This window comes from Phyllobates terribilis, unplaced genomic scaffold (assembly GCF_046119375.1).
Source record: "Phyllobates terribilis strain yellow unplaced genomic scaffold, ASM4611937v1 Scaffold_4__5_contigs__length_816908805, whole genome shotgun sequence".
In the NCBI taxonomy this organism is placed as follows: Eukaryota; Metazoa; Chordata; class Amphibia; order Anura; family Dendrobatidae; genus Phyllobates; species Phyllobates terribilis.
The window spans coordinates 9,784,678-9,810,825 of record NW_027362764.1 but is presented as its reverse complement, the minus strand read 5'-3'; the positions used below and the strand labels follow the sequence as shown (position 1 = coordinate 9,810,825).

Here is a 26,148-nt window from a genome sequence, read left to right as displayed (position 1 = left end):
TCAATTTTAACCATCTTCTCTGTCCCTGCTGAAGAAAAGCAGTCCCAAACCAAGATGCTGCCACCACCATGTTTGACAGTGGGGATGGCGTTTTGAGGGTGATGAGCTGTGTTGCTTTTACGCCAAACATATAGTTTTGCATTGTGGCCAAAAAGTTCGATTTTGGTTTTATCTGACCAGAGCACCTTATTCCACATGTTTGGTGTGTCTCCCAGGTGGCTTGTGGCAAATTTCAAACGAGACTTTTTATGCATATCTTTGAGAAATGGCTTTCTTCTTGCCACTCTTCCATAAAGGCCAGATTTGTGCAGTTCATCCAGAGTGATCATGGGCCTTTTGGCTGCATCTCTGATCAGTCTTCTCCTTGTTCGAGATGAAAGTTTAGGACGGCCGGGTCTTGGTAGTTTTGCAGTGGTCTGATACTCCTTCCATTTCAATATGATCGCTTGCACAGTTCTCCTTGAGATGTTTAAAACTTGGGAAATCTTTTTGTATACAAATCCGGCTTTGAACTTCGCCACAACAGTATCTCGGACCTGCCTGGTGTGTTCCTTGGTCTTCATGATGCTCTCTGCACTTGAAACACAACCCTGAGACTATCACAGAGCAGAGACCCCTGAGACTATCATAGAGCAGAGACCCCTGAGACTATCATAGAGCAGAGACCCCTGAGACTATCACAGAGCAGGTGCATTTATACGGAGACTTGATTACACACAGGTGGATTCTACTTATCATTACCAGTCATTTAGGAGAACATTGGATCCTTCAGAGATCCTCACTGAACTAATGCACTGAAAGTAAAGGGCCGAATAATATTGCACGCCCGACTTTTCAGTTTTTAATTTGTTAAAAAAAGATTAAAATATCCAATAAATTTGGTTCCACTTAACGATTGTGTCCCACTTGTTGTTGATTCTTCCCAAAAAATTAGAATTTTATATCTTTATGTTTGAAGCCAGAAATGTGGCAAAAGGCAGAAAAGTTCAAGGGGGCAAATACTTTCACAACTCACTGTATATGAGAAGTCTCTAATCTCTCTATATAAATGGGGGGTCTCTGCTTTCTCTCTATATACACTGCTCAAAAAAATAAAGGGAAGACTTAAACACCAGAATATAACTCCAAGTACATGAAACTTCTGTGAAATCAAACTGTCCACTTAGGAAGCGACACTGATTGACAATCAATCTCACATGCTGCTGTGCAAATGGAATAGACAATAGATGGAAATTATTGGCAATTATCAAGACACCCTCAATAAAGGAGTGGTTCTGCAGGTGGGGACCACAGACCACATCTCAGTACCAATGCTTTCTGGCTGATGTTTTGGTCACTTTTGAATGTTGGTTGTGCTTTCACACTCGTGGTAGCATGAGACGGACTCTACAACCCACAGAAGTTGCTCAGGTAGTGCAGCTCATCCAGGATGGCACATCAATGCGAGCTGTGGCAAGAAGGTTTGCTGTGTCTGTCAGCGCAGTGTCCAGAGGCTGGAGGGGCTACCAGGAGACAGGCCAGTACACCAGGAGACATGGAGGGGGCCGTAGGAGGGCAACAACCCAGCAGCAGGACCGCTACCTCCACCTTTGTGCAAGGAGGAACAGGAGGAGCACTGCCAGAGCTCTGCAAAATGACCTCCAGCAGGCCACAAATGTGCATGTGTCTGCACAAACGGTTAGAAACCGACTCCATGAGGGTGGTATGAGGCCCCGACGTCCACAGATGGGGGTTGTGCTCACAGCACAACACCATGCAGGACGCTTGGCAAAGTGGCCACTGGCGCCCTGTGCTCTTCACAGATGAAAGCAGGTTCACACTGAGCACATGTGACAGACGTGACAGAGTCTGGAGACGCCGTGGAGAGCGATCTGCTGCCTGCAACATCCTTCAGCATGACCGGTTTGGCAGTGGGTCAGTAATGGTGTGGGGTGGCATTTCTTTGGAGGGAAGCACAGCCCTCCATGTGCTCGCCAGAGGTAGCCTGACTGCCATTAGGTACCGAGATGAGATCCTCAGACCCCTTGTGAGACCATATGCTCGTGCGGTTGGCCCTGGGTTCCTCCTAATGCAGGACAATGCCAGACCTCATGTGGCTGGAGTGTGTCAGCAGTTCCTGCAAGATGAAGGCATTGAAGCTATGGACTGGCCGCCCGTTCCCCAGACCTGAATCCGATTGAGCACATCTGGGACATCATGTCTCGCTCCATCCACCAGCGTCACGTTGCACTACAGGCTGTCCAGGAGTTGGCGGATGCTTTAGTCCAGGTCTGGGAGGAGATCCCACAGGAGACCATCCACAACCTCATCAGGAGCATGCCCAGGCGTTGTAGGGAGGTCATACAGGCACGTGGAGGCCACACACAATACTCAGCCTCATCAGGAGCATGCCCAGGCGTTGTAGGGAGGTCATACAGGCACGTGGAGGCCACACACAATACTCAGCCTCATCAGGAGCATGCCCAGGCGTTGTAGGGAGGTCATACAGGCACGTGGAGGCCACACACAATACTCAGCCTCATCAGGAGCATGCCCAGGCGTTGTAGGGAGGTCATACAGGCATGTGGAGGCCACACACAATACTCAGCCTCATCAGGAGCATGCCCAGGCGTTGTAGGGAGGTCATACAGGCACGTGGAGGCCACACACAATACTCAGCCTCATCAGGAGCATGCCCAGGCGTTGTAGGGAGGTCATACAGGCACGTGGAGGCCACACACAATACTCAGTCTCATCAGGAGCATGCCCAGGTGTTGTAGGGAGGTCATACAGGCACGTGGAGGCTACACACAATACTCAGCCTCATCAGGAGCATGCCCAGGCGTTGTAGGGAGGTCATACAGGCACGTGGAGGCCACACACAATACTCAGCTTCATCAGGAGCATGCCCAGGCGTTGTAGGGAGGTCATACAGGCACGTGGAGGCCACACACAATACTCAGCCTCATCAGGAGCATGCCCAGGCGTTGTAGGGAGGTCATACAGGCACGTGGAGGCCACACACAATACTCAGCCTCATCAGGAGCATGCCCAGGCGTTGTAGGGAGGTCATACAGGCACATGGAGGCCACACACAATACTCAGCCTCATCAGGAGCATGCCCAGGCGTTGTAGGGAGGTCATACAGGCACGTGGAGGCCACACACAATACTCAGCCTCATCAGGAGCATGCCCAGGCGTTGTAGGGAGGTCATACAGGCACGTGGAGGCCACACACAATACTCAGCCTCATCAGGAGCATGCCCAGGCGTTGTAGGGAGGTCATACAGGCACGTGGAGGCCACACACAATACTCAGCCTCATCAGGAGCATGCCCAGGCGTTGTAGGGAGGTCATACAGGCACGTGGAGGCCACACACAATACTCAGCCTCATCAGGAGCATGCCCAGGCGTTGTAGGGAGGTCATACAGGCACGTGGAGGCCACACACAATACTCAGCCTCATCAGGAGCATGCCCAGGCGTTGTAGGGAGGTCATACAGGCATGTGGAGGCCACACACAATACTCAGCCTCATCAGGAGCATGCCCAGGCGTTGTAGGGAGGTCATACAGGCACGTGGAGACCACACACAATACTCAGCCTCATCAGGAGCATGCCCAGGCGTTGTAGGGAGGTCATACAGGCACGTGGAGGCCACACACAATACTCAGCCTCATCAGGAGCATGCCCAGGCGTTGTAGGGAGGTCATACAGGCACGTGGAGGCCACACACAATACTCAGCCTCATCAGGAGCATGCCCAGGCGTTGTAGGGAGGTCATACAGGCACGTGGAGGCCACACACAATACTCAGCCTCATCAGGAGCATGCCCAGGCGTTGTAGGGGGTCATACAGACACGTGGAGGCCACACACAATACTCAGCCTCATCAGGAGCATGCCCAGGCGTTGTAGGGGGTCATACAGGCACGTGGAGGCCACACACAATACTCAGCCTCATCAGGAGCATGCCCAGGCGTTGTAGGGAGGTCATACAGGCACGTGGAGGCCACACACAATACTCAGCCTCATCAGGAGCATGCCCAGGCGTTGTAGGGAGGTCATACAGGCACGTGGAGGCCACACACAATACTCAGCCTCATCAGGAGCATGCCCAGGCGTTGTAGGGAGGTCATACAGGCACGTGGAGGCCACACACAATACTCAGCCTCATCAGGAGCATGCCCAGGCGTTGTAGGGAGGTCATACAGGCACGTGGAGGCCACACACAATACTCAGCCTCATCAGGAGCATGCCCAGGCGTTGTAGGGAGGTCATACAGGCACGTGGAGGCCACACACAATACTCAGCCTCATCAGGAGCATGCCCAGGCGTTGTAGGGAGGTCATACAGGCACGTGGAGGCCACACACAATACTCAGCCTCATCAGGAGCATGCCCAGGCGTTGTAGGGAGGTCATACAGGCACGTGGAGGCCACACACAATACTCAGCCTCATCAGGAGCATGCCCAGGCGTTGTAGGGAGGTCATACAGGCATGTGGAGGCCACACACAATACTCAGCCTCATCAGGAGCATGCCCAGGCGTTGTAGGGAGGTCATACAGGCACGTGGAGACCACACACAATACTCAGCCTCATCAGGAGCATGCCCAGGCGTTGTAGGGAGGTCATACAGGCACGTGGAGGCCACACACAATACTCAGCCTCATCAGGAGCATGCCCAGGCGTTGTAGGGAGGTCATACAGGCATGTGGAGGCCACACACAATACTCAGCCTCATCAGGAGCATGCCCAGGCGTTGTAGGGAGGTCATACAGGCACGTGGAGGCCACACACAATACTCAGCCTCATCAGGAGCATGCCCAGGCGTTGTAGGGAGGTCATACAGGCACGTGGAGGCCACACACAATACTCAGCCTCATCAGGAGCATGCCCAGGCGTTGTAGGGAGGTCATACAGACACGTGGAGGCCACACACAATACTCAGCCTCATCAGGAGCATGCCCAGGCGTTGTAGGGGGTCATACAGGCACGTGGAGGCCACACACAATACTCAGCCTCATCAGGAGCATGCCCAGGCGTTGTAGGGAGGTCATACAGGCACGTGGAGGCCACACACAATACTCAGCCTCATCAGGAGCATGCCCAGGCGTTGTAGGGAGGTCATACAGACACGTGGAGGCCACACACAATACTCAGCCTCATCAGGAGCATGCCCAGGCGTTGTAGGGGGTCATACAGGCACGTGGAGGCCACACACAATACTCAGCCTCATTGTGACTTGTTTTAAGGACATTACATCACAGTTGGATCGGCCTGTAGTGGGTTTTTCCACTTTAATTTTGGGGGTGACTCCAAATCCAGGCCTCCATTGGTTAATAAATGTGATTTCCATTGATGATTGTTGTGTGATTTTGTTGTCAGCACATTCAGCTTCTACAGAACAAAGTATTCAATGAGAAGATTTCATTCATTCAGATCTAGGAGGGGGGATTTCAGGGGTCCCTTTATTTTTTTAAGCCGTGTACATTGTAAGGTGGTAATTGTCGTATAGTTGATGGGATGTATGTATAACAGAGATGGCTGTCCTCTGTGATGTAATCTGGTGTGTTTCTCTAGTGCATGTAAGCACTAAGAGGACTGATTAATGGACCTGGAACCAGGTTATGGGTAGCTTGGAGAGATGGGTGGGTACACATATCTCACCTCTGTGTGTGGTTAAAAACCTATAAAATGGAGGCTATTGTTTGGCACATGGTCTGTGTTTGGAGGGAGAAGGCCTCCTGTGTGTTGTTATCTCCGGACTGAGCCAGTGAGCTGAATGCTACCCAGCCTGTGTGCCCACAAGACTGGCTAAGCAGAGACTTGCTTAAAGGACACTTTACTTCATTTTGCCTGAATTAAAAGCTGTTTGTTTCCCTTTTTGCGTGTTGCTGGGTTAATGTGGTAATAAACTGACATTTAAGGGAACATGCTTCCTGTTTGCCTCCCGTCGCACCCAAGTGAGTAGTAAAATCCCTACAATTGGTGTTAGTAGTGCGGGCAGTGTTCCCAGCTGATACGTGTGACTGTTACAGGAAGGACTGCATGCCATGGGTGAAGTCTGCCACAAGCCAGCAAGCGACGCTGGACAAAGTTGAGGACCTGCTCAAACATCTGCTTCATGCACAGCAGGCGCAGCAGCAGGAGCAGTTCCAGCAACAGCAGATGCAGCAGCAGTATTAGGTACAGCAGGAGACAAATAAACTCCTGATGCAACAGATCCAACAGCAGCAACACCAGATGGAAAACCTAGCAGGGAAGGTCCACGGCAGAGAAACCGCCCATCCCCCAGGTCCAGGTGATGACTCACACGTCACGAAGACGGTAAGAAGAGCTTTGCAAAAGATGACCCCGGGTGATGACGTTGAGGCGTTCCTGACTGTTTTTGAGAGGGTGGCAGAGAGGGAGAAATTGCTGCCAGAGCAATGGGCAGAGGTGCTGATGCCATACTTGATGGGGGAGCCCCAGAAGGCTTACTATGACTTGGCCCTGCAAGACTACCAGGAATATGGAAATCTAAAAACAGTTATTGTCATCCCCAGGCGCGTCAAAATTTCTGTCAGGGGGCAGCGGGTCCATCGTTGGGCGTATCACCGTGAGAAACTCCCTCACTTCCAAATGTTTGACTTACTGCACCTGGTCCAAAAATGGTTGCAGCCTGAGTCCTCTACCCCTGCGCAGATGGTAGAGCGAGTGGTTATGGACCGGTTCGTACATTACCTGCCAAGGCCAATGCAGACTTGGGTTGCCCAGGGTGATTCCCGGAACGCTGATGAACTGGTTGGTCTGGTTGAGAGGTACCAAGGGGTCGAGGGTTCCGTGGGAAAACAGCCCACTCCGTATACGGGGTCCCAGTCGGGGGCGGAGGCCCAAAAGGGAGTGGCGCGTTCAAGGTCAAAAAGGGCGGGGGAAGTGGTACCCAAAGTCCCTGCGGGAGAGATTATTTGTTGGCGGTGTCACGGCCCAGGCAATGTAGCAGCCTGCTGCCCTGTGAACAAATGGATTGCAGCATAGGACGCCGTTGTTCACATTATGCGTATCCGGCCTGCAGTGTGAACTGTCCACCCAGAAAGGGCCCACAAGCATGTCCCGTGAAGGTGAACGGTCGGCAGGTAACGGCACTGCTAGACTCCAGGAGTCTGTTAACCCTTGTGCGGACCAAGCTTCCTCTCCTACTGATCCAGCAGGGAAAAAGGTTGGCGTACGGTGCATTCATGGTGATGCTAAGGACTACTCCATGGCCAGAGTGGACATTGAAACGGCCCATAGTACTCAGTCCACGAGGTCGGCGTCATTCAGGACTTGTTGCCCACGGTTATTGTAGGCCGGGACTTTTGTTTATTTTGGGACCTGTGGGGGAAGGTTTCAGAGTTCGCTGGCTTGGTTAAGAAACCAGTTAACTCTGATGAGGTATCCCCACACCGAGTCAGACGGGTTTCCCTTTTGTGTCCTTGTAGGGGATGAGGAGGTAGTATCCCCTGAGTCTGACATTCCAGAGTTACGGGCGACCAGCAAGAATTTTGGGTCTGCCCAACATAGGGACCTAACTCTGAGGGAAGCCTTTAATAATGTCACAGCCATAAATGGGGTATGCTCAGGAGACGGGGGCTGACACAAGGTTTCCCTATTTTACGTTGAATGGGGAGTTGTTGTACCGGGTTACAAAAGTGAGGGAGGAGCTTGTGGAACAGTTGTTGGTGCCGGGGCCCTATAGACGTAAGGTGTCGTACATGGCCCATTCATATATCTTGGGGGCCATCTGGGAGTGTAAAAAATGCAGGAACAGATCGTGCAGAGGTTCTATTGGCCTGGGTGTCACCGGGAAATATTGCAGGTCCTGCCCTACATGCCAGTTAACCGCCCCCCACATCTCACTTTCGAAGTCCACTCGTGCCATTGCCCATTATTGAAGTGCCATTCGAGAGAATTGCTATGGACTTGGTCGGTCCCCTGGTTAAATCTGCCCGTGGGCATCAATATATATGGGTCATCCTGGACTATGCCACATGCTATCCTGAAGAGATCCCCTTGACAAACTCCTCCGCAAAGCGTATAGCTCGCGAATTGGTTCACGTTTTTTCCTGGACAGGTTTACCAAAGGAGATCCTGACCGACCAGGGAACACCTTTTATGAGTAAGGTGATGAGGGAGTTATACAAGGTCCTGCAAATCTCCCAACTGAGGACTTCAGTGTACCATCCTCAGACAGATGGCCTTGTGGAAAGGTTTAATAAAACGCTGAAGAGTATGTGGAGGAAGGCCATAGAAAAGGACGGTAGAGACTGGTACTGTCTCCTACCGTATCTGTTGTTCTCTATCCGTGAGGTTCCACAGGCCTCTACGGGGGTTCTCGCCATTTGAACTCCTGTATGGCCGACATCCGCGAGGTCTCCTTGACATAGCAAAGGAAACCTGGGATGCTGAAGTCACGCCCCACAGAAGCCTGTGTCGAGCACGTTGCACTGATGCAGCAGAGGATTGCGAAGGTGATGCCCATCGTGAAAGGACATCTCCGCCAGGCACAAGAAGCTCAGGCAGGGGTCTACAACCGGTCAGCCAGAGTGAGGCAGTTCAATCCAGGAGACCGAGTCCTCGTGCCAATTCCAATTGTGAAGAGTAAATTCTTGGCCCAATGGCAAGGGCAGTATGAGGTGGTTGAGAAGCTTGGTTTTGTGAATTATAAGATTCATCAACCAGGAAGACGGAAAACATATCAGATCTACCACGTCAACCTCATCAAGCCATAGCAAGACAGAGAGCCGGCTGAAACTCTGTGCTTGCTGAGCAGGAGTTGCTGTACAGCCATGGCCAAAAGTATTGAGAATGAGACAAATAGTAATTTTTCAAAAGTTTACTGCTTCATTTTTTGTAATGGCAATTTGCATATACTCCTGAATGTCAAAGAGTGATCAGCTTAACAGCAATTACTGTACTTGCAAAGTCAATATTTGCCCAGAAAATGAACTTTAACCCCCAAAACACATTTCAACATCATTGCAGTCCTGCCTTAAAAGGAGCAGCTAACATCGTTTTAGTGATTGATCCATTAACACAGGTGTGGGTGTTGATGAGGACAGGGCTGGCGATCAATCAGTCATGATTAAGTAAGAATGACATCACTGGACACTTTAAAAGGAGGCTGGTTCTTGGTATCATTGTTTCTCTTCAGTTAACCATGGTTATATCTAAAGAAGCACGTGCAGTCATCATTGCACTGCACAAAAATGGCCTAACAGGGAAGAGTATCGCAGCTACAAAGATTGCACCTCAGTCAACAATCTATCGCATCATCAAGAACTTCAAGGAGAGAGCTTCCATTGTTGTCAAAAAGGCTCTAGGGCGCCCAAGAAAGACCAGCAAGCGCCAGGACCGTATCTTAAAACTGTTTCAGCTGCGGGATCGGACTACCAGCAGTGCCGAGCTTGCTCAGGAATGGCAGCAGGCTGGTGTGAGTGCTTCTGCACGCACTGTGAGGCGGAGACTCTTTGAGCAAGGGCTGGTTTCAAGGAGGGCAGCAAAGAAGCCACTTCTCTCGAGAAAAAACATCAGGGACCGACTGATATTCTGCAAAAGGTACAGGGAGTGGACTGCTGAGGACTGGGGCAAAGTCATTTTCTCTGATGAATCCCCTTTTCGATTGTTTGGGACATCTGGAAAACAGCTTATTCGGAGAAGAAGAGGTGAGCGCTACCACCAGTCTTGTCTCATGCCAACTGTAAAGAATCCTGAAACCATTCATGTGTGGGGTTGCTTATCAGCCAAGGGAATCGGCTCACTCTTGCCTAAAAACACAGCCATGAATAAAGAAAGGTACCAGAATGTCCTCCAAGAGCAACTTCTCCCAACCGTCCAAGAGCAGTTTGGCGCCCAACAATGCCTTTTCCAGCATGATGGAGCACCTTGCCATAAAGCAAAGGTGATCACTAAATGGCTCATGGAACAAAACAGAGATTTTGGGTCCATGGCCTGGAAACTTCCCAGATCTTAATCCCATTGAGAACTTGTGGTCAATCATCAAGAGACGGGTGGACAAACAAAAACCAACAAATTCTGGCAAAATGCAAGCATTGATTATGCAAGAATGGACTGCTATCAGTCAGGATTTGGTCCAAAAGTTGATTGAGAGCATGCCAGGGAGAATTACAGAGGTCTTGAAGAAGAAGGGGCAACACTGCAAATATTGACTTGCTGCATTAACTCATTCTAACTGTCAATATAACCTATTGGTTCTCATAATATGATTGCAATTATATTTCTGTATGTGATATAAACATCAGACAAACACTAAGAAAAACCAGAGGCCAGCAGATCATGGGAAAAGATCATTGGTGTCATTCTCAAAACTTTTGGCCATGACTGTAGAAGAACAGGGATCTGTTCTTGGAATTGCAGGGGTGCACAAAGGTCGTAGAGCACGAAGTTCTGACGGAACCACATATGCGCGTAAACTTGAAGCCCTATCGAATTTCGGAGGCCTGACGAGAATTGACCAAGGAGGTGGTGCGTATGTTGAAACTCGGGGTCGTTTAGGAATCCAAGAGCAGTTGGTTGAGCCCGATTGTCCTGGTCCCAAAACCCAATGGTGATTCTACAGTGATTGTCGGAAGTTGAATGAGGTCTCCAAATTCGAAGAATATCCAATGCCGCGTGTCGATGAGCTGATCAAGAGACTTGGACCAGCAAGGTATATAAGAATCTTGGATTTAACGAAAGGGATATTGGCAGATCACCTTGTCACTGGAAGCCAAGGAGAAGACAGTTTTCTACACCGGACGGATGCTTCCAATATGTCCGGATGCCATTTGGACTGCAGGGGGCCCCGGCCACCTTCCAGAGGGTCATGGACCGAATCTTTGCACCCTATAATGAATAAGCCGCAGCATACCTGGACGATATTGTAAACTTCAGCCCAGACTGGGGAAGTCATTTGGAAAAGGTCCAGGCGGTGTTTGATGCCCTAAACCCAAAAAAATGTGCCATGAGGAAACAAAAAGCAAAATACCTGGGATATGTAGTGGGTAGAGGTGAGATCAAATCCCAAATCAGTAAAGTGGAGGCAATCCAAACCTGACCAAGACCATTTTTAAAAAAGCAAGTTAGAGCCTTTCTAGGAATCGTGGGATACTACAGGAGGTTCATCCCAAACTTTGCCATGATGGCAGCACCCCTGACTGACCTTCTTAAAACACACCTGTCAGCAGGATTGTGCTCACTATACTACATGCCCTGTCAGGTGGGCGACATTACATTGATTAAAATGATACTTTGGTTGATGAAATCCGCTCTGTGGTTCTTGTGTAATCTTTACTTTCAGTTTGGAGATAATGATATGCTCGTGCTCCGGGGCGACCTGTGGGGGGCACTCTATCTGGTGCTCCGGGGCGGCCTGTGGGGGGCGCTCTATCTGGTGCTCTGCTCACTGATCGGTCACTGACCTGCCTCCTATTTTACCGAGCCCTGCACTACTAGATGCATTATGTAAAATAGGAGGCAGGTCAGTGACCAATCAGTGAGCTGTTATAAGAGCATACAGATGAATAAGTAAGCAGAGCACCAGATAGAGATGGCAAATACAGTTGTGCTCAAAAGTTTACACACCCCAGCAGAATTTTTCCTTTCTTGGCCTTGTTTCAGAGAATATGAATGATAATAAAAACCTTTTTCTCCCCTCATGGTTATTGGTTGGGTGAAGCCATTTATTGTCAAACTACTGTGTTTTCTCTTTTTAAATCTTAAAGACAACTAAAAACATCCAAATGACCCTGATCAAAAGTTCACATACCCCGGTGATTTTGGCCTGATAACATGCACAGAATTTGACACAAATGGGTTTGAATGGCTACTAAAGGTAACATCCTCACCTGTGACCGGTTTGCTTTTAATCAGTGTATGTGCATAAAAGCTGAGTGAGTTTCTGGGATCCAGACAGACTCTTGCATCTTTCATCCAGCCGCTGACGTTTCTGGATTGTGAGTCATGGGGAAAGCAAAAGAATTGTCAACGGATCTACGGGAAAAGGTAGCTGAACTGTATAACACAGGAAAGGGATACAAAAAGATATCCAAAGTATTCATAATGCCAGTCAGCAGCGTTCAACCTGTGATTAACAAATGGAAAATCAGGGGCTCTGTAAAAACCAAACCACGGTCAGGTAGACAAAACGATTTCGGCCACAACTGCCAGGAAAACTGTTCGGGATGCAAAGAAATCCCACAAATAACATCAGCTGAAATTCAGGACTCTCTGAAAACTAACGGTGTGGCTGTTTCAAGATGCACAATAAGGAGGCACTTGAAGAAAAATGGGCTGTATGGTCGAGTCGCCAGAAGAAAGTCATTACTGCGCAAATGCCACAAAGCATCTCGCCTACAATACGCCAAACAGCACAGAGACAAGCCTCAAAACCTCTGGAACAAGGTCATTTGGAGTTATGAGACCAAAATTGAACTTTTTGGCCTATGATGAAAGGAACACCATTCCTACAGTAAAGCACGGAGGTGGATCGCTGATATTTTGGGGATGTGTGAGCTACAAAGGCACAGGAAACTTGGTGAAAGTTGAAGGAAAGATGAATGCAGCATGTTATCAGCAAATACTGGAGGCAAATTTGCACTCATCAGCCCGGAAGCTGCTCATGGGACGTACTTGGACGTTCCAACATGACAATGATCCAAAACACAAGGCCAAGTCGACCTGTCATTGGCTACAGCAGAACAAAGGGAAGGTTCTGGAGTGGCCATCTCAGTCTCCAGACCTCAATATCATTGAGCCACTCTGGGGAGATCTCAAGAGTGCAGCTCATGCTGGACAGCCCAGGAATTTACAGGAGCTGGAGGCTTTTTGCCAAGAAGAATGGGCAGCTTTACCATCTGAGAAAATAAAGACCCTCATCCACAACTACCACAAAAGACTTCAAGCTGTCATTGATGTTAGAGGGGGCAATACACAGTATTAAGAACTGGGGAATGTGAACTTTTTGAGTACAACTGTATATGGGGGGTCTCTGCTCTATATATAAATATATTGGGGTCTCTGCTCTCTTATTCTATATATATGGCGGTCTCTGATCTCTCTCTTTAAATATAGAGGTGGTCTCTGCTCTCTATATATATGGGTCTCTGATCTCTCTCTCTCTATATATATATGGGGGGGTCTCTGCTCCCTCTATATATGGGGTGTCTCAGCTCTCTATATATATGGGGGGGTCTCAGCTCTCTCTCGCTATATATGGGGGTCTCAGCTCTATATATATATATATATATATATATATATATATATATATATATATATATATATATATATATATATATGGGGGTCTCTGCTCTCTCTAAATATGAGGTGTCTCAGCTCTCTCTCTATATATATGGGGGGGGTCTCTGCTCTCTATATATATGGGGGTCTCTTCTCTCTCTCTCTCTCTCTATATATATATGGGGGGTCCTGCTCTATATATATGGGGGGGTCTCTTCTCTATCCCTCTCTCTAAATATATAAATATATTGGGGTCTCTGCTCTCTTATTCTATATATATGGCGGTCTCTGATCTCTCTCTCTCTTTAAATATACAGGTGGTCTCTGCTCTCTCTCTCTATATGGGGGGTCTCTGCTCTCTCTATATGGGGGGTCTCTGCTCTCTCTCTCTATATGGGGGGTCTCTGCTCTCTCTATATGGGGGGTCTCTGCTCTCTCTCTCTATATGGGGGGTCTCTGCTCTCTCTCTCTATATGGGGGGTCTCTGCTCTCTTATTCTATATATATGGCGGTCTCTGATCTCTCTCTCTCTTTAAATATATGGGGGGGGTCTCTGCTCTCTCTATATGGGGGGTCTCTGCTCTCTATATATGGGAGGGTCTCTGCTCTCTCTCTATATATGGGGGGTCTCTGCTCTCTCTCTATATATGGGGGGGGGTCTCTGCTCTCTCTCTCTCTTTAAATATACAGGTGGTCTCTTCTCTCTATATATGGGGGGTCTCTGCTCTCTCTCTATATATGGGGGGTCTCTGCTCTCTCTCTATATACAGTACAGACCAAAAGTTTGGACACACCTTCTCATTTAAAGATTTTTCTGTATTTTCATGACTATGAGAATTGTACATTCACACTGAAGGCATCAAAACTATGAATTACCACATGTGGAATTATATACTTACCAAAAAAGTGTGAAACAACTGAAAATATGTCTTATATTCTAGGTTCTTCACAGTAGCCACCTTTTGCTTTGATGACTGCTTTGCACACTCTTGGCATTCTCTTGATGAGCTTCAAGAGGTCTTCACCGGAAATGGTCTTCCAACAATCTTGAAGGAGTTCCCAGAGATGCTTAGCACTTGTTGGCCCTTTTGCCTTCACTCTGCGGTCCAGCTCACCCCAAACCATCTCGATTGGGTTCAGGTCTGGTGACTGTGGAGGCCAGGTCATCTGGCGTAGCCCCCCATCACTCTCCTTCTTGGTCAAATAGCCCTTACACAGCCTGGAGGTGTGTTTGGGGTCATCGTCCTGTTGAAAAATAAATGATGGTCCAACTAAACGCAAACCGAATGGAATAGCATGCCGCTGCAAGATGCTGTGGTAGCCATGCTGGTTCAGTATGCCTTCAATTTTGAATAAATCCCCAACAGTGTCACCAGCAAAGCCCCCCACACCATCACACCTCCTCCTCCATGCTTCACGGTGGGAACCAGGCATGTAGAGTCCATCCGTTCACCTTTTCTCCGTCGCACAAAGACACGGTGGTTGGAACCAAAGATCTCAAATTTGGACTCATCAGACCAAAGCACAGATTTCCACTGGTCTAATGTCCATTCCTTGTGTTCTTTAGCCCAAACAAGTCTCTTCTGCTTGTTGCCTGTCCTTAGCAGTGGTTTCCTAGCAGCTATTTTACCATGAAGGCCTGCTGCACAAAGTCTCCTCTTAACAGTTGTTGTAGAGATGTGTCTACTGCTAGAACTCTGTGTGGCATTGACCTGGTCTCTAATCTGAGCTGCTGTTAACCTGCGATTTCTGAGGCTGGTGACTCGGATAAACTTATCCTCAGAAGCAAAGGTGACTCTTGGTCTTCCTTTCCTGGGGAGGTCCTCATGTGAGCCAGTTTCTTTGTACGCTTGATGGTTTTTGCAACTGCACTTGGGGACACTTTCAAAGTTTGCCCAATTTTTCGGACTGCTGGACCTTAATTTTTTAAAGTAATGATGGCCACTCGTTTTTCTTTACTTAGCTGCTTTTTTCTTGCCATAATACAAATTCTAACAGTCTATTCAGTAGGACTATCAGCTGTGTATCCACATGACTTCTGCACAACACAACTGATGGTCCCAACCCCATTTATAAGGCAAGAAATCCCACTTATTAAACCTGACAGGGCACACCTGTGAAGTGAAGACCATTTCCGGTGACTACCTCTTGAAGCTCATCAAGAGAATGCCAAGAGTGTGCAAAGCAGTCATCAAAGCAAAAGGTGGCTACTGTGAAGAACCTAGAATATAAGACATATTTTCAGTTGTTTCACACTTTTTTGTTAAGTATATAATTCCACATGTGTTAATTCATAGTTTTGATGCCTTCAGTGTGAATGTACAAATTTTCATAGTCCTGAAAATACAGAAAAATCTTTAAATGAGAAGGTGTGTCCAAACTTTTCGTCTGTACTGTATATATATATATTAGCTACTGAACCCGTTCTACGCCTGGCGAGCATTTTTATTGGTATATGGTCTCCCATGTTGGTATGTGCTGCCCCCACCATCCTATCCCATTATGCGTGGCACCCCTCATCCCCAATCCCGGTATGCGTGGCACCCCTCATCCCCAATCCCGGTAAGCGTGGCACCCCTCATCCCCAATCCCGGTAAGCGTGGCACCCCTCGTCCCCAATCCCGGTAAGCGTGGCACCCCTCGTCCCCAATCCCGGTATGCGTGGCACCCCTCGTCCCCAATCCCGGTATGCGTGGCACCCCTCGTCCCCAATCCCGGTATGCGTGGCACCCCTCGTCCCCAATCCCGGTATGCGTGGCACCCCTCATCCCCAATCCCGGTATGCGTGGCACCCCTCATCCCCAATCCCGGTATGCGTGGCACCCCTCATCCCCAATCCCGGTATGCGTGGCACCCCTCATCCCAAATCCCGGTATGCGTGGCACCCCTCATCCCAAATCCCAGTATGCGTGGCACCCCTCATCCCAAATCCCAGTATGCGTGGCACCCCTCATCCCAAATCCCAGTATGCGTGGCACCCCTCATCCCAAATCCCGGTATGCGTGGCACCCCTCATCCCAATATGCGTGGCACCCCTCATCCCTATTCTGGTATGCATGACTTCCCTAATCCCGGTATGCGTGGCACCCCTCACCCCCCCACTATACAAGCATCCCCCAAAAAATAAACCGTTATACTCACCTTTCTTCTCTGTGCTCCAGCGCTGCAGCGTCCTGTTCTGCCGGAGGCCGGGGGAGGAGTGCGGCGCCAGAGCACCGCGCTGTCCGGCACCATTTTGCTGAAGACACACTGTAAAATGGCGCCGGATAGCGTTGTGCGCCTGCGCCGATCCGACATCTCACTCCGCCCCCGGTCTCCGCTGAAGAGAGGCGCCGCGGCAACGCTCTTCCCCATCAGGTAAGTATGGCGCGGGAGATCGCAGTGTGCGTTCAGTGCCTACGCATACTGCGATCTCTAGCGCCATACACCTCCTCTTACCTGCAACGGCTGGATGCCTCTTCTGTCTGGAGCCGGACTGTGCGTCACGCATGTGCCGTCTATCGAGGCTTCAGACAGAAACACGCATCCCCGGTCTCTCTCTCTATATATATGGGGGGGGTCTCTGCTCTCTCTCTCTCTCTATATATATGGGGGGGTCTCTCCTCTCTCTCTATATATGGGGGTCTCTGCTCTCTCTATATACAGTATATATGGGGGTCTCTGCTCTCTCTCTCTCTATATATATATGGAGGGTCTCTGCTCTCTCTATATACAGTATATATGGGGGTCTCTCCTCTCTCTCTATATATGGGGGTCTCTGCTGTCTCTATATATACAGTATATATGGGGGTCTCTGCTCTCTCTCTATATATATATGGAGGGCCTCTGCTCTCTCTATATACAGTATATATGGGGGTCTCTGCTCTCTCTCTATATATTATATAATATATATATATATATATATATATGGAGGGTCTCTGCTCTCTCTCTATATATATGGGGGTGGTCTCTCTTTCTATATATATGGGGGGGGTCTCTGCTCTCTCTATATGGGGGGTCTCTCCTCTCTCTCTCTCTATATATATATGGGGGGGGGGTCTCGCCTCTCTCTATATATATGGGGGGTCTCTCCTCTCTCTCTCTCTCTATATATATGGGGGGTCTCTGCTCTCTCTCTATATATATGGGGGGTCTCTGCTCTCTCTCTATATATATATGGGGGGTCTCTCCTCTCTTTCTATATATATGGGGGGGGTCTCTCCTCTCTCTCTACAGTTATATGAAAAAGTTTGGGCACCCCTATTAATCTTAAGCTTAATGTTTTATAAAAATTGGTGTTTTTGCAGCAGCTCTTTCAGTTTGATCTATGTAATAACTGTTGGACACAGTAATGTTTCTGCCTTGAAATGAGGTTTATTGTACTAACAGAAAATGTGCAATCTGCATTCAAACAAAATTTGACAGGTGCATAAGTATGGGCACCCTTATCATTTTCTTGTTTTAAATACTCCTACCTACTTTTTACTGACTTACTAAAGCACTTTTTTGGTTTTGTAACCTCATTGAGCTTTGAACTTCATAGCCAGGTGTATGCAATCATGAGAAAAGCTACTTAAAGTGGCCACTTGCAAGTTGTTCTCCTGTTTGAATCTCCTCTGAAGAGTGGCATCATGGGCTCCTCAAAACAACTGTCAAATGATCTGAAAACAAAGATTATTCAACATAGTTGGAGAGCTGCAGCATCAACTTGCTGCAGATGGTGTCACTGTGCATCGGTCAACTATACAACGCACTTTGCACAAGGAGAAGCTGTATGGGAGAGTGATGCGAAAGAAGCCGTTTCTGAAAGCACGCCACAAACAGAGTCGGCTGAGGTATGCAAAAGCACATTGGACGAAGCCAATTTCTTTTTGGAAGAAGGTCCTGTGGACTGATGAAACCAAGATTGAGTTGTTTGGTCATACAAAAAGGCGTTATGCATGGCGGCAAAAAAACACAGCATTCCAAGAAAAACACTTGCTACCCACAGTAAAATTTGGTGGAGGTTCCATCATGCTTTAGGGCTGTGTGGCCAATGCCGGCACCGGGAATCTTGTTAAAGTTGAGGGACGCATGGATTCCACTCAGTATCAGCAGATTCTTGACAATAATGTTCAAGAATCAGTGATAAAGTTGAAGTTACGCAGGGGATGGATCTTTCAGCAAGACAATGATCCAAAACACCGCTCCAAATCTACTCAGGCATTCATGCAGAGGAACAATTACAATGTTCTGGAATGGCCATCCCAGTCCCCAGACCTGAATATCATTGAGCATCTGTGGGTTCATTTGAAGAGGGCTGTCCATGCTCGGGGGCGACCATCAAACTTAACTGAACTGGAATTGTTTTGTAAAGAGGAATGGTCAAAAATACCTTCATCCAGGATCCAGGAACTCATTAAAAGCTACAGGAAGCGACTAGAGGCAAAAGGAGGATCTACTAACTATTAATGTCACTTTTCTGGTGAGGTGCCCATACTTATGCACCTGTCACATTTTGTTTGAATGCAGATTGCACATTTTCTGTTAGTACAATAAACCTCATTTCAAGGCAGAAACATTACTGTGTCCAACAGTTATTACATAGATCAAACTGAAAGAGCTGCTGCAAAAACACCAATTTTTATAAAACATTAAGATTAATAGGGGTGCCCAAACTTTTCCATATAACTGTAATTATATATGGGGGGTCTCTGCTCTCTCTATATATGGGGGGGGGTCTCTGCTCTCTCTCTCTCTATAAATATATGGGGGGGTCTCTCCTCTCTCTCTATATGGTGGTCTCTGCTCTCTCGCTCTATAAATATATGGGGGGTCTCTCCTCTCTTTCTATATATATATGGGGGGGTCTCTCCTCTCTCTCTCTATATATATATATATATATATATATGGGGGGTCTCTTCAGTCTCTCTCTCTGTATATATATATATATATATATATATATGGGGGGGGTCTCTGCTCTCTCTCTATAAATATATGGGGGGTCTCTCCTCTCTCTCTATATGGTGGTCTCTGCTCTCTCGCTCTATAAATATATGGGGGGGTCTCTCCTCTCTTTCTATATATATATGGGGGTCTCTGCAGTCTCTCTCTCTATATATGGGGGTCTCTCCTCTCTTTCTATATATATATGGGGGTCTCTGCAGTCTCTATATATGGGGGTCTCTCCTCTCTTTCTATATATATATGGTGGTCTCTGCAGTCTCTCTCTCTATATATGGGGGGTCTCTCCTCTCTTTCTATATATATATGGGGGTCTCTGCAGTCTCTCTCTATATATGGGGGTCTCTCCTCTCTTTCTATATATATATGGGGGTCTCTGCAGTCTCTCTCTCTATATATGGGGGTCTCTCCTCTCTTTCTATATATATATGGTGGTCTCTGCAGTCTTTCTATATATGGGGGTCTCTCCTCTCTCTCTATATATATGGGGGGGTCTCTGCTCTCTCTCTCTATAAATATATGGGGGGGTCTCTCCTCTCTTTCTATATATCGGGGTCTCTCCTCTCTTTCTATATATATATGGGGGTCTCTGCAGTCTCTCTCTCTATATATGGGGGTCTCTCCTCTCTTTCTATATATATATGGGGGTCTCTCCTCTCTCTCTCTATATATGGGGGGGTCTCTGCTCTCTCTCTCTATAAATATATGGGGGGTCTCTCCTCTCTTTCTATATATCGGGGTCTCTCCTCTCTTTCTATATGGTGGTCTCTGCTCTCCCTCTATAAATGGGGGTCTCTCCTCTCACTCTCTCTGTATATGGGGAGTGTCTGCAGTCTATCTCTATATATATGGGGGGTCTCTGCTCTCTATCTATATATAGGGGGTCTCTGCAGTTTGGTGACGTCACTGTAGACAATTCTTTGCAGTCTCCTTTAATAACACATATGAGAAGTCTGTCAGTGACGTCAGCTCGGTATAGCGCTCCTCTTGACCCCAGTATACCCGGAGCTATCCCCCCTACCTTACCTGCCCTGCGACCTCCATCCTGCCCCCTGCAGGCTTCACTCAGCCGTACAGCTCCTGGCGGCCCGGACACAGGCTGCAGCCGCGGTGCACGCTGGGAGGCGTAGTCCTGACTCCGCCGTTTGCGCTGAACTTCCCATCATGTACGAACTACACATCCCGACAGACCCCGCGACAGAGCCGCCCAGCGCCGCACGTCACGCGACTCCAAATCGTCACATGACATAGGGAGGGTCACATGATCTGTAGTAAACACGTGATTGCCAGCGCAAGGTACTTAGCTGCTGTTATCAGGTGAGGTGCGTTACCGGCCGCCCATCAATGAGGGAGTCTACAGGTGTGGACGGAGCCCAAGGAAGATGTGCTGCTTAACCCTCAGCTGGTGAGGTGGGGTTTCCACACCCCAGGGAATTTTTGTTCGGCTGCCATTCATTGAAAGATGCTGGTGTGAGGAAACGTGTCTCACGAGCTTCCATCCATTTGTAGGTGTCAAAAATGTGTAATCACTCGCCAACAAGAAAACGATTAAAACAAACGGAGCTTTCTGTAAAGATAAGAGATTACTAAACACTGGGTTATAAGAAACCCCCCCCATCACCAGTCGTGTGACAAAACCCCCCCATCACCAGTCGTGTGACAAAACCCCCCCATCACCAGTCGTGTGACAAAACCCCACTGTTATGCACACGCCCGGGCTAAGCGGCGTGTGCGTGTGATTGGTAGTGATTCCACTGGACCGTGCCGGAGAGTGAATGCCTGGAGGGGCGTGACTAAGTATTCACCCGATCCGACCAGGGTCGCACGACGGCATACGACGCCAGTGCACCAAGGAGGAACCGAGCAGAGGGACCAGGTGCTACTCCAGGACAGACCCCGGACACGGCTGTTGACCCACACAGGGGAATACAGGAACAGGCTGGTAGGCTGGCACACAGACTGGAGGGTATAGGCAGGCACGACTGGTATGCAGGCAGGCAGGGGGGTAAAGGCAAGCACAGCTAGAGTGCAGACAGGGAGGCACTAGCAGGTAGGAACACAGGCGGGATAGAACCCAGTACACACCGGGACTCAGGAACAATACAGGCAGAGGGTTACAGGCAAGCACAGCTAGAGTGCAGACAAGGCTGAGCAGGGAGGACAGGGCTCTGTTCACACGGAACAGACAGGAAGGGAAAGACAGAGCCAGATACTCACACAGTACTTGCAGAGACAACAAGCAGGAGTTAGGTACGAGTTCAGACTCTGCAGAAAAAGGAAGGGAACGGACATAGAGGCAAAACAGGTAAAGGACAGGAGAGAGTTCAGACTGGAACTGAGTGTACGGAGGAGACCGACACTGCAGCGGGATACAGGAGCGGGTCTGGGAATACGGCCCCCAGAGAGGCGGAACGAACAGGCAAGGAGCGTGTTCAGACAGGACAGACCAGACGCAGGAGCGGGTCTAGGAAATCGGCCACTAGAAGGCGGAACGAACAGGCAAGGAGCGTGTTCAGACAGGACAGACCAGACACAGGAGCGGGTCTAGGAAATCGGCCACTAGAAGGCGGAACGAACAGGCAAGGAGGGTGTTCAGACAGGACAGACAAGAGAACACAGAAAGGAGTCAGTTCAGACACGGGAGCTGATACCGCAAAGCAGGAAACATACAGGACACAGTTCAGACACGGGAGCTGATACCGCAAAGCAGGAGGCATACAGGACTCAGTTCAGACACGGGAACTGATACAAAAAGCAGGAGACAAGAGACGGGACCTGGCACCTTCAGAATGCAAGCACACACTGAAGGAAACACTATGCTCAGGCCGGGAAAGAAGGGAGCTGCTGAGCTATATACCAAGTGACAGACAGCAATAGGCTGAGGACGCACAAGGGGTGTGACCCACAGCAGGTACAAAAGGCAGGAAGTGATCGGGCGCCGCCCTTAAGCAGCAGAAACAGACACAAACAGACAGCATGGAGGGAAGCCAGAGAGACATTCTGGACAGGAGATCAAGTGCGCCCTCTTGCACAGTGGGAGATGGACCACCATGCAAGGACGCCGCCGGGTATGTTACAGTACCTCCCCCCTTACGCCCCCTCTTCTTCAGGCCTGCCAGAATCTTCCGCAGGGAATTCGAGGACCAGTCGTTCACTGGGTTGGAGGGGGACAGAGACTTAAGGGTAATCTCTGCTTCGAGGTACATCTTGTCAAGCTCACAGGAAGAAATAGACGGGTTATCAGGTACATAATGAGGAAAAGTCACTGTCTCTTTGTTATCTGGTGGTATCCCGGAGGATTCAGGAAACAACTGGAGGTCCTCCGCCGGGTCAGAAGAGTGCAGAGGCTCAGAGAAAACAACTGCTTCAGAGTACACTAGGTCGGACTCACTGGAGGAAGCAGGCGAGGTATCGGGTACCGAGTATAGGAAAGTCTCTGTCCATTCACCACCAGGTGGCACCCTGAAGGGTTCTGGAGACAGCTGGCGGTCCTCCGCCTGGTCAGAGGGGTGTAGAGACTCACGGGTAACCTCTGCTTCAGAGTACACTAGGTCGGACTCACTGGACGAAGCAAGCGAGGTATCAGATCCAGGATATAGGAAAGTCTCTGTCCATTCACCACCAGGTGGCACCCCGAAGGATTCTGAACACAACTGGAGGTCCTCCGCCTGGTCGGAGGGGTGTAGAGACTCAGGAGTAACCTCTGCTTCGGAGTACACTAGGTTGGACTCACTGGACGAAGCGAGCGAGGTATCAGGTACAGAGTATAGGAGAGTCTCTGTCCTTTCGCTACCAGGTAGCACCCCGAAGGGTTCAGGAGACAACTGGAGATCCTCCGCCTGGTCGGAGGGGTGTAGAGACTCGGAGGTAACTACCACTTTGGGGTACCCATTGTCAGGCTCACAGGACGAAGCGGACAAAGTATTGAGTACCGGGTGTAGAGAAGTCTCTCTCCATTTGTCATCGAGTGGTATCCCGGAGGGTTCAGGAGGCAACAGGGGATCCTCCGCCAGGTAGTAGAGGTGCACAGACTCTGAGGTAACCACAGCTTTGGAGCATCCTTGGACATGCACACCGGTTAAAGAGAAAGAAGCATCTGATGCCGGGTGCAGGAAGTTCTCCTGTGTGGAGTCTGGATGGGCAGGAGTCTCTTCGGCCAGGAGAACTGGTGCACTACCCACGCACATTACCCATTGGGGTTTCTCCGGGATACAGGGAGATGAAGCTTCAGTAGGGACTTCAAGGTTGGGGTCAGGAGGTCTCAGGGAGGACAGACCCTGGCGTGACGGCTTGCCTCTAAGTCTAGCACGTCTGGACTGCCTCTTGAGGTTGAGAGAAGTATTCCGGAAAGCGTAGTCACCCTGTGAGGATTCTGGGTGGGCAGTAGTCTCATTGGGCTGGAGGACTATTGCGCTACCCACACACATTACCCGTCGGGGCTGCTCCGGGATATTGGGAAGTGAAGCTTCAGCAGGGGCTTCAGAGTTAGGGTCCTCGAAGACCATACGAAAGGCCACCAGGAAGGCCTGCAGGTCAAGGATGACAGGATCCCATGCTTCCCATAGGAGAGTGACCCATTTCAAGGCATCACCCGCTAGGTAGTCAATCATAAAGGCCACTTTAGCCCAATCGGAAGGAAAATAGAGAGGGTAGGCCTTAAAGTGTAGCATGCATTGCTCCACAAATGCACGACACTGTCTTGGATCCCCATAGTAACGTGGCGGATCCGCAGGAACGAGGGCTGATAGATCCATCTGGACGGGTGCGTAATTCGCCTGGAACTCAGCTAAAGGGGGAAAAAAATTTATTTATTTTATTTTAATGCATGTATTCGCTGGAAAAACTTCTCAAAGAGCGAAGGCCGTGGGGCTCAACGGGAACCATGGCCTGAGCATGCTGTTATGCACACGCCCGGGCTAAGCGGCGTGTGCGTGGGATTGGTAGTGATTCCACTGGACCGTGCCGGAGAGTGAATGCCTGGAGGGGCGTGACTAAGTATTCACCCGATCCGACCAGGGTCGCACGACGGCATACGACGCCAGTGCACCAAGGAGGAACCGAGCAGAGGGACCAGGTGCTACTCCAGGTCAGACCCCGGACACGGCTGTTGACCCACACAGGGGAATACAGGAACAGGCTGGTAGGCTGGCACACAGACTGGAGGGTATAGGCAGGCACGACTGGTATGCAGGCAGGCGGGTATGCAGGCAGGGGGGTAAAGGCAAGCACAGCTAGAGTGCAGACAGGGAGGCACTAGCAGGTAGGAACACAGGCGGGATAGAACCCAGTACACACCGGGACTCAGGAACAATACAGGCAGAGGGTTACAGGCAAGCACAGCTAGAGTGCAGACAAGGCTGAGCAGGGAGGACAGGGCTCTGTTCACACGGAACAGACAGGAAGGGAAAGACAGAGCCAGATACTCACACAGTACTTGCAGAGACAACAAGCAGGAGTTAGGTACGAGTTCAGACTCTGCAGAAAAAGGAAGGGAACGGACATAGAGGCAAAACAGGTAAAGGACAGGAGAGAGATCAGACTGGAACTGAGTGTACGGAGGAGACCGACACTGCAGAGGGATACAGGAGCGGGTCTGGGAATACGGCCCCCAGAGAGGCGGAACGAACAGGCAAGGAGCGTGTTCAGACAGGACAGACCAGACGCAGGAGCGGGTCTAGGAAATCGGCCACTAGAAGGCGGAACGAACAGGCAAGGAGCGTGTTCAGACAGGACAGACCAGACACAGGAGCGGGTCTAGGAAATCGGCCACTAGAAGGCGGAACGAACAGGCAAGGAGCGTGTTCAGACAGGACAGACAAGAGAACACAGAAAGGAGTCAGTTCAGACACGGGAGCTGATACCGCAAAGCAGGAAACATACAGGACACAGTTCAGACACGGGAGCTGATACCGCAAAGCAGGAGGCATACAGGACTCAGTTCAGACACGGGAACTGATACAAAAAGCAGGAGACAAGAGACGGGACCTGGCACCTTCAGAGTGCAAGCACACACTGAAGGAAACACTATGCTCAGGCCGGGAAAGAAGGGAGCTGCTGAGCTATATACCAAGTGACAGACAGCAATAGGCTGAGGACGCACAAGGGGTGTGACCCACAGCAGGTACAAAAGGCAGGAAGTGATCGGGCGCCGCCCTTAAGCAGCAGAAACAGACACAAACAGACAGCATGGAGGGAAGCCAGAGAGACATTCTGGACAGGAGATCAAGTGCGCCCTCTTGCACAGTGGGAGATGGACCACCATGCAAGGACGCCGCCGGGTATGTTACACCCACCTCACCAGTCGTGTGACAAAACCCCACCCGACCAGTCGTGTGACAAAACCCCCCCCCATCACCAGTCGTGTGACAAAACCCCACCCGACCAGTCGTGTGACAAAGCCCCCCCATCACCAGTCGTGTGACAAAACCCCACCCGACCAGTCGTGTGACAAAACCCCACCTGACTAGTCGTGTGACAAAACCCCACCTCACCAGTCGTGTGAAAAAAAAAACCACCTCACCAGTCGTGTGACAAAACCCCACCCGACCAGTCGTGTGACAAAACCCCACCCGACCAGTCGTGTGACAAAACCCCACCTCACCAGTCGTGTGACAAAACCCACCTGACCAGTCGTGTGACAAAACCCCACCTGACCAGTCGTGTGACAAAACCCCCCCATCACCAGTCGTGTGACAAAACCCCCCCATCACCAGTCGTGTGACAAAACCCCCCCATCACCAGTCGTGTGACAAAACCCCCCCATCACCAGTCGTGTGACAAAACCCACCCATCACCAGTCGTGTGACAAAACCCCACCTCACCAGTCGTGTGACAAAACCCCCCCATCACCAGTCGTGTGACAAAACCCCACCTCACCAGTCGTGTGACAAAACCCCACCCGACCAGTCGTGTGACAAAACCCCCCCATCACCAGTCGTGTGACAAAACCCCACCCGACCAGTCGTGTGACAAAACCCCACCTGACCAGTCGT

The 26,148-nt window shown here is 49.7% G+C and overlaps 1 protein-coding gene across 3 annotated transcripts in view; it reads right to left on the bottom strand.

The window, feature by feature from the left end:
• LOC141264803 (uncharacterized) overlaps nucleotides 1–20,335 on the bottom strand; it is a 146,078-nt gene extending 125,743 nt beyond the window's left edge. For 2 of the 3 annotated variants that reach the window (XM_073677132.1, XM_073677134.1), the window contains exon 1: nucleotides 20,183–20,335. In XM_073677132.1, coding sequence (XP_073533233.1) covers nucleotides 20,183–20,200 — 18 coding nt within the window. In that variant the 5' untranslated portion in view covers nucleotides 20,201–20,335. Of the gene's footprint in view, nucleotides 1–11,844; nucleotides 11,946–20,182 lie in introns of all 3 variants that reach the window. The other variant, XM_073677133.1, reaches the window with a different exon arrangement.
• Nucleotides 20,336–26,148: the final 5,813 nt, after the last annotated feature.